General features: G+C 44.9%; 1 protein-coding gene and 1 pseudogene across 1 annotated transcript; both read left to right on the top strand.

Moving 5' to 3' along the window:
- The first annotated feature begins 475 nt into the window (after window positions 1–475).
- On the top strand, window positions 476–3,566 carry LOC137955269 (cyclin-U2-1-like; annotated as a pseudogene).
- A 2,524-nt stretch (window positions 3,567–6,090) lies between these two features.
- Window positions 6,091–8,769, top strand: LOC137955043 (uncharacterized). Its single transcript, XM_068801920.1, has 7 exons — window positions 6,091–6,282; window positions 6,373–6,992; window positions 7,065–7,568; window positions 7,622–7,723; window positions 8,133–8,277; window positions 8,326–8,409; window positions 8,593–8,769. Exons 1-7 carry the CDS (start codon window positions 6,091–6,093, stop codon window positions 8,767–8,769), a joined length of 1,824 nt encoding a protein of 607 aa, XP_068658021.1.
- The last annotated feature ends 401 nt before the right edge of the window (window positions 8,770–9,170 follow it).

Raw genomic sequence — 9,170 nt, forward strand, 5'->3', positions numbered from 1 at the left:
AATCTGATAAGATCTGCAGAAATCTGTGTTGCTCCTCCTACAACAAGCAGCTCCATCTCACGTTGCTGCTTCCCCTTTTTATTTTTCTCTTTAAACCAAAATGTGCCGAAGCTTCATTACCCATGATCTCCCCGTACTCGGTACAGCCCCTGCAGTCGGCGGTTTCTTTGTAATATCAAAATCGAAAAGAAAGGAGGAGGAAAGGTTCCTTTTTGTCGTAACTGTTCCTCGCCTACCGACATCTTCTTCAATCTCCTGCTTAAAATATGACAGACCTTTCCTTCCTGCCGCGTCCCAAATGTTCCTCAACTGCACATACTCTTCTTTACTTTGTTCGCTGCTCAACCAGTCAATTCTCTTATATATAACTCTTCTTTAACGTGCTCATTCAATTATCTGCTCACCTCTCTCTCTGACTATACTTTTCTTCGTTTTGATCTGTTCATCTCTCTTCCTGGTCTTATACTTTCCATCAATGGCTCCTTCTCTAGATACAATCTCGCCGAGGAGACTGAGGTCTGACCTATACAGCTTCTCCCACCAAGATGATTCTACTGCGCCGCTGGTGATCTCAGTGCTGGCATCCCTTCTGGAGAGAGCAATGGCTAGGAACGAGAGGGTTCTGAGAAAATGCGGATGGGTCTCTCCCAGAGCTTCAAGTGCTCGAGTGTTCGATTCTCATGAAACACCTGACATGGAAATTCAGTCCTACCTCGAGAGGATATACCGGTATGCCCATAAAATCGCCCCGCCGGTGTACGTCGCCGCCTACGTTTACATCGACCGGTTTTGCCAGTTCCACCCCGATTTCAGAATCATTTCCAATAATGTCAACTGACTTCTCATCACCACAATAATGGTGGCTTCCAAGTTTGTGGAGGACATGTGAGTACCCATCGATTCTAAAATTTTCAAAACTACACATAGTTCATTCGCTATTGATGATCTTCTCATCTGTACATTTGTTAATTTTCTTCTGTTCTATGTATGCAGGAACTACAGAAACTCCAACTTTGCAAGAGTGGGCGTGTTACGGTCCCGGATTTGACACGTGGATTTTTTGGGAGGATCGTCAATCTGCCACGGGTTACGGGTCTTTCAAGCATTACCGCAGGGGTAGTAGGAAGACATGGGGAAGACGAAAACGAAGATCAAGCCAAAGGGAAGCTTGGAAACCCTAGAGCTCGTTGAGGAGAACTCTAAACCTCTTTACGCTAAATTTAACCTAATTCTTAATACTTCAATGCTTGTATTTCTCATTAGTCTTACCCCTTAAATAGGGTTCACCCGGTTAGGGTTTACAATAAAATATTCCAAAAATACCCCTATAAATAAAATATTCCAAAAATACCCCTATAAATAAAATATTCCAAAAATACCCCTATGACCTAAAACTGAAATAAAATAAAGTAAATTAAAGAAAACACTAAAATAATAATGTTATTGCGTGCATAACATTACACCCCCCTTGGAAAACGAGCTTGTCCTCAAGCTCGGAAGTAGTGTCTGTATGTTGACGTCTTCACCGGTGCTGAAGTAGCATCCGCGAAAGCTATGACGCCCCCTCTGTTTGTCCGCTTTTTTTTTTTTTTTGGGGTGGTGGGGGGCCGGTCCGAGTTAACCTGGGTTGACCCGGTTCAGGAACCCGGTCCGGCTTGCGACTCAGCGGACCGGGCCGATTAAATTTTCCTAAGTTAGGAAAATTTAATCGGGAGTCGTCTTCTTCCTTCGGCGGCTCCTGAACTCTGCGGCCGGCGGTTTCGTTCCTCACGGCACCGACGATTACCGGCGACGTTCGTCTCCTTCCTCTCTCTCGGCACCGACGGAATCGCATGATTTTCCGGTGGCGAATCGCAGCCCGTCGGGGCTTCGTTGCCTGGATAGTTTCCGAGACAGAGGGGTCTCGGAAACTTGTAAATCGTCGTTCCTCAGCCTCCCGGAACCGAGATCCCTGGCTGAAAAGTTGCTTATGGCGCCGACGAACTATCCTGCTTCGCCGGTGGCAACGAGAAGCTCGTTGAGGCGTCGCCGCTTGGAATTTTTCTGAGACAGAGGGCTCTCGAGTAGTTTGCCGACGAACCCAAGGGAAGCGACTGGGTCGCCTGCTACTCCGGCGGCGAATCACACCACTTGGAGGCGAATCATAGCCCTTGGAGGCATATCGGAAGTTCTGTGCTTGCTCGGAGATTTCGAGTGCCGTCGGAATTTCCGGTGCAGCCATTTTTGGAATTTCGGAATCCCCAAATTCCGATGTCGTCGCCGCTGGAGTTCCTGGCCGTTGGCTTTTCTGCTCGTCCAAGGCAGCAGCTGCCTCTTCTACGCATATGTAGGAAATTTCAGGTTGTATGGCCTTTTCTATAGGAGCACGTGGCTCCATTGCCGAACATTCAATTGAAGCATCTAACCGTGCTCGTATTTCCTCCAATTCCTTACCCATAGCAACCCATCTTTCTTGGGATATAGAATAACCCATTGTGTTCCTGCTCTGATACCAGTTGTTACGGTCCCGGATCTGACACGTGGATTTTTTGGGAGGATCTTCAATCTGCCACGGGTTACGGGTCTTCCAAGCATTACCGTAGGGGTAGTAGGAAGACATGGGGAAGACGAAAATGAAGATCAAGCCAAAGGGAAGCTTGAAAACCCTAGAGCTCGTTGAGGAGAACTCTAAACCTCTTTACGCTAAATTTAACCTAATTCTTAATACTTCAATGCTTGTATTTCTCATTAGTCTTACCCCTTAAATAGGGTTCACCCGGTTAGGGTTTACAATAAAATATTCCAAAAATACCCCTATAAATAAAATATTCCAAAAATACCCCTATAAATAAAATATTCCAAAAATACCCCTATGACCTAAAACTGAAATAAAATAAAGTAAATTAAATAAAACACTAAAATAATAATGTTATGCACGCAATAACATTATTATTTTAGTGTTTTCTTTAATTTACTTTATTTTATTTCAGTTTTAGGTCATAGGGGTATTTTTGGAATATTTTATTTATAGGGGTATTTTTGGAATATTTTATTGTAAACCCTAACCGGGTGAACCCTATTTAAGGGGTAAGACTAATGAGAAATACAAGCATTGAAGTATTAAGAATTAGGTTAAATTTAGCGTAAAGAGGTTTAGAGTTCTCCTCAACGAGCTCTAGGGTTTTCAAGCTTCCCTTTGGCTTGATCTTCGTTTTCGTCTTCCCCATGTCTTCCTACTACCCCTACGGTAATGCTTGGAAGACCCGTAACCCGTGGCAGATTGAAGATCCTCCCAAAAAATCCACGTGTCAGATCCGGGACCGTAACAGGGCGGATTAACCACCGCGGAGATGAACAGACTGGAACTGGATTTCCTGCTCTTGATGGGTTTCAAGCTGCAAGTGAGCGCGAGTGTGTTCGAAAGCTACTGCTGTCATCTAGAGAGAGAAGTCAGCATCGGGGGTGGCTACCAGATTGAGAGGACTTTGAGGCTAATGTGCCGCAGGGACGAAAACACTTCCAGCAAGGGCGAGAAGATGACTCTAGATCGTCGGCTAACTCCAGTTATCGGATGTGGTCCGCATTGACTGAATCGAATTGGTTGGCGACCTGCAAACTACTGTATATAAATATAAAACTTTTTGTAATCTGTCTCCTCTGAGGGATTTTTTAAGTGAAAGGAAATTGACTATACGTGCAAAAATCCATTGATATTAACTATAAAGCTTTCAAATTTACTTGCTTTCGTTTCGATTTTCATGAGGAAACAGTTTCAGTTTGATCATTATAACTACGAAAGGTTTCAGATTTACCCCCATTGTTTCAAATTTTCATGAGCAAACAGTTTCAGTTTGATGGATCTGACATATGAAGTGATTATTAATCCCTGCTGGCTGCGCCTCACAAAGTTATTTCAGAAGATCCCACGTCTCGAACGCTTGGGAAATGATATTTTCGTCTATGTACAGATCATCATCCTTTTCACCTTCAAACCCAATTTTCAGTTTTAAGATTTGTACTGAGGTTGTGATGACAGAATCAGAATAGATAACTTGGTTTCATCCTTCTGATCTGTTTATAAACTCATTTTGGTGGTCCTCTGACTGTAGCAAACAGAGTTTTTTTTGTGGCTGAAAACAAGGAATTCTACAAGAATTCAACTTTTAATAATTCAAAAAAGAAGAAAGAAGGTTTCAGCTTTCTACACGATGAAGAAAGGTAGCTGCAACTTTGTTTTCCTTTTCCCCACTTTGATAGATGATCACTGCTGTAGTAGTACCATAGTTTACAGACAAAGCAGAAAGAGTTCTTGCTGTAAAAAATAAGAAGTGTAAAAATCTGATTAACTTTGATTTGACACTTAATGCTGTTTAAGCCAATCAATCTCCAGATCTGTTCAATAGTAGTGTGAGCTCAGTCCCAATAAAAACGATAAAATAGCAGGGAGCCACATTAGCTTTTGTCAGAAAAAGATGAGCTAAATAAGAATTGGCAGAACCCCACTGTAATTTGCCGGAACTCCCTCCAAGATCTTCTTTTTCTCTTCATCGTCCCCAAAGCTCACATAAACAAATGCCCAGAAGCAACAGAAAGGGTCTAAAAAGAAAAGAAACCAGAGTGAACTGGACAAGGGAAAAGCTGGTTGGCGAGTCCACCATCCGCCATTAATAGAAGACAGCTAGCGCAACCAAGTTCCATCAATATTTTATCACGTACGGACTCCATGCAATGCAGAAAAGAAGAATCAAAATGGTGGGTAGGTGACGAGTCCACACGGGCGATACGCCAAGGAAACTCGTTGACCATCCATCATTCGGAGGCGTGTGAGGAGAGAAGATGATTGAGAAATGAATAATATTTTATAAGGAGAGATGCTTCTTATCCCTCGAACGTAACTTTCCAATGTTACACCAGAGTAGGGGTGATAGTCAACCGAGCCCATTCGAGAATAGCATGATGTCATGGGACTTAAACCCACTGCTCACCCATTGGGCCAGTTTGAGGATACATAGAGAAGGATCTAATCCAAGCCCTTTATGGATGGCCCAACCCATGCTCTAGAAAGAAGGATCTCTAGAAGCTCTCTAGAAGGTCCCACACATATACCAAGTTGGATCCGGTATATTTACTTGGGCATACACCCTAGTATTATATATAGGAGTCTAGAAAGGTTCATAGTTAGATGGTAGTAGAATAGTCTAGAAAGATCCAACCCATTGGATCAATGACAAGTGTACATAATCTAGAATATTCCTTGCTCCCCCTCAAAACTATAAATAGGGGAGAGTTTCTCATTTGTACACAACTCATTGGAGCGCAATACAATCTCTCTTGAGCAAGTCCCTTGAGTCCTCTTAAGTTCTCTCATTGCTTTCATCGGGCGAGTGTGTATAGCCCTTGCAAATAAGAGTGAGAGTTAGGCTGACTTGTGTATTTGCAAAAGGAGTTTGCACACAAGTGCCGCACGGGTTAAGCAAAGGAGTTGCGATCCCGTGACAGTTGGTATCAGAGCTTCTGTTCGAGAGGGGGAATTGCTGAGGATTGTTGTTGCGTCATGGCCAGCGTTTCGCAAGTGACCAATGTGCCCGTGGAGGGCCAGTCTTCAAAGACGAAAAGAGATAGGTCAAGGGATCGAGGTCGGGAATCGGCTTTGGATGCTCGTATGTTTATACTGGAGGCTCGGGCCGGTAAGTTCGAACAAACTCTCTCTGAGTGTTTGAACAAATCGAACGCTTTTGTAGATGTTTTGCATAGTCTTGAAGCCGACATGCGAAGTGCGGTAGTCTTAAAACCTTGAATGAAAAGACAACAGAGAAAATTGACAGCATGTCGGAAAGGCTTGAGACTATGGAAGGAGAAATGACTAGCCTCTGTGAAGAAGTAGCTGAGCTCGAAGATGTTAAAATTCGATTTACCCTATTGGAGAAGGCGGTAACTTCTGGGGGAGGGCTTGGACCGAGGGAGTTCGCTCCAAAGGTCAATGTCCCGGAAGCTAAGAGCTACAATGGGAAATGAGATGCCAAGGATTTGGAGAATTTTTTTTGGCAAATGGAGCAATAATTCAAAGCCGCTAAGATTTCGGAGGAAGCCTTGAAGGTGGATACAACCACTATGTATCTCACAGACGATGCAATGCTATGGTGGAGACGGATGTACGGTGATGTGACCGAAGGCTGTTGCACTATAGCAACGTGGGAAGATTTCAGGAAGGAGATCAAGTCTCAATTCTTCCCAAAAAACGTGGAGTACTTGGCTTGGAAGGATCTAAAGCGGCTAAAACATACGGGGTCTATTCGAGAATATGTCAACCAGTTTACAGCCTTGCTGCTAAATATATCTGACATGGCTGAGAAAGACAAGCTCTTCTTCTTCATGGATGGATTGCAACCTTAGGTGGAGCAAGAGTTGCAAAGGCGGGGAGTTCAAGACTTGGCCACCACACTCTCAACAACGGAGAAGTTCGTCGAATTCACAAAGAAGGCTGACGGCCCAAACAAAGATAAAAAGGGCAAGCCTAACCAAGGCAAGGGCGAGGGAGACAAACCGAAGTACCAGAAGGAAGAAGGCAAGAAAACCAGCTATGATAAAAAAGGCAAAGGTAAGTTCATCCCTCGTCGCTCTGGTTGTTTCATTTGTGATAGTGACCACAGAGCTTTTGAGTGCCCAAAGAAGAAAGCTCTCAATGCGTTGTTGGTGAACATGGAAGGCCATGAGGAGAAGGAGCCTAAGATGGGGGCACTTAGACTCCTCAATGCCATGAAGGGGCAGGCTTATGTGGTAAAGCCTGTTGCCCATTCAGTCAAAGACCTCATGTACATAGACGTGTGTCTAAATGGCAAAAACACACGTGCTATGATTGATACGGGAGCTACTCACAACTTCATCTCTGGAGAAGAGGCCAAGAGGCTGGGTCTCAAGTTGGAGAAGGATGTGAGTAAGATGAAGGCGGTCAACTCTGAGGCTAAACCAGTGATTGGAGTTGCAAGGAGCATCGCCTGTAAGGCAGGAGAATGGTAAGGCACCATTAACCTGACAGCAGTGCCTATAGATGACTTCAAGGTCATTCTCGGAATGGAATTCCTTAGCTTGGCCAAGGCCATTCCTATGCCATGCTTGGGAGTGTTGAGCTTTCTAGATGAGAAGGCACCTTGCATGGTCCCAATGCTGAAGGATGGCAAGAAAGTAAGCAAGATGTTGTCGGCTATGCAGTTGGTCAAGGGCCTCAAGAAGGGTGAGGTAACCTACTTGGCCACCTTGTCAGAAGAAAGAGATGGGACACCCATGTTTCCGGAAGTCGAAAAGGTCCTTAGTGAATTTAAGGATGTCATGCCACCAGAGTTGCCCAAGAGACTACCACCAAGGAGGGAGGTCAATCACCAAATTGAGTTGGAGCCCGGTTCAAGACCCCCTGCACTAGCCCCATATCGAATGTCGCCACCTGAGCTAGAGGAACTAAGGAGGCAGCTACGAGAATTGATGGATGCTGGCTTCATACGACCATCAAAAGCCCTTGTGGAGCCCCAGTATTGTTCCAGAAGAAGCAAGATGGGAGCCTTAGGATGTGCATCGACTACTGGGCACTCAACAAGGTAACCATCAAGAGCAAATATCTGATTTCGCTCATAGCAGATTTGTTCGATAGGCTGGCTGAGGCACGGTTCTATAGCAAACTTGATCTACGATCAGGGTACTATCAAGTGCGGGTTGGCGAAGGAGATGAGCCGAAGACTACTTGCGTCACAAGGTATTGAGCTTACGAGTTTTTAATCATGCCCTTCGGTTTAACAAATGTCCCAGCTACATTTTGCACCTTGATGAACAAAATCTTTCATCCATACTTGGATCGATTCGTGGTGGTCTACTTAGATGATATTGTGGTATACAACCAAACATTAAAAGAACACCTAAACCATTTACGAATTGTTTTCCAAGTACTACGAGAAAACTCTTTCTACGTGAAGAGAGAGAAGTGTTTTTTTGCCTTGAAGGATGTCTCATTCCTTGGGCAATGGATCGGAGACGGGCGGATCTGGATGGACAAGGCCAAGGTCCACACTGTAGCAGAGTGGGAGGTACCCACAAAGGTGACAGAGTTGCGAAGCTTCTTGGGCCTTGTCAACTACTACTAAAGGTTCATCGAGGGATACTCACAGCGTGCTGCTCCACTCACAAATTTTGTTGAAAAAGAATGTCTCATGGCAATGGACGGAGCAGTGCAAGAAGGCGTTGGAGGACCTTAAGGGTGTGGTAACAGTGGAACCAGTGCTCAAGTTGGCAGACCATTCCAAATCTTTCGAGGTACACATTGACGCTTCTGACTTTGCCATTGGAGGGGTTTTGGAATAGGATGGACACCCTGTTGCATATGAAAGTCGGAAGTTGAATGAGACGGAGCAGAAATATACGGTCCAAGAAGAGATGATGGCCGTGGTACATTGCCTAAGAACGTGGAGGCACTACTTGCTTGGCTCTCGCTTCATTGTTAAGACGGACAATGTGGCTACAAGTTATTTTCAGACCTAGAAGAAGTTGAGTCCGAAGTAAGCACGATGGCAAGACTTCTTGGCCGAGTTTGATATGGTCATGGAATACAAGCCTGGACGAATTAACCAGGTTGCGGACGTCTTGAGTCGGAAGGCTGAACTTGCCGCCATAAAGCTCGAACATGTGGCTACGGTAAGCAAATTTAATGAGACTTTGCCAGACCATATACGAGAAGGGCTTAGCAAGGATGATGTGGCCAGAGGCATCATTCAAGCTATCGAAGATGGAAGGACCAGGAGATTTTAGAAAGAGGATGAATTTCTCTACACTAAGGGGAACCGTCTCTATGTGCCAAAGTGGGGCACCCTCAGAAGAGAATTGATGAAGGAATGCCATGACAGCCTGTGGGCTAGCCACCCAGGGCAGAGAAGGACCCTTGCTTTGTTGGAGACCAGGTACTATTGGCCCCGGATGGCGGACGATATAGACGAGTATGTGAAAACCTGCCTAGTTTGCCAACAAGACAAGGTTGAACATAGAAAGCCGGGAGGGTTGCTGGAGCCATTACCTATGCCAGAACGACCGTGGGAGAGCATCTCCATGGATTTCATATCAGCGTTGCCTAAGATGGACGGGATGGGGTCTATCTTAGTTGTGGTAGATCGGTTCTCCAAGTATGCTACCTTCATTGCGGCTCCAACAGATTG

Source organism: Aristolochia californica, unplaced genomic scaffold (assembly GCF_029961685.1).
Source record: "Aristolochia californica isolate CCGP_79_NKW_82.1479 unplaced genomic scaffold, dmAriCali1.0.hap1 SCAF_2, whole genome shotgun sequence".
NCBI classification, from domain to species: domain Eukaryota; kingdom Viridiplantae; phylum Streptophyta; class Magnoliopsida; order Piperales; family Aristolochiaceae; genus Aristolochia; species Aristolochia californica.

What these genes read in the sequence shown, in the direction of transcription:
- LOC137955043 (XM_068801920.1), top strand. Translation starts at nt 6,091, where the DNA reads ATGTATCTCACAGACGATGCAATGCTATGGTGGAGACGGATGTACGGT. An exon ending in GCCTGTAAGGCAGGAGAATG is followed by an intron (nt 6,993 to 7,064) that starts GTAAGGCACCAT and finishes GGAATTCCTTAG; the next exon opens with CTTGGCCAAGGCCATTCCTA. An exon ending in ACCATTCCAAATCTTTCGAG is followed by an intron (nt 8,278 to 8,325) that starts GTACACATTGAC and finishes GTTTTGGAATAG; the next exon opens with GATGGACACCCTGTTGCATA.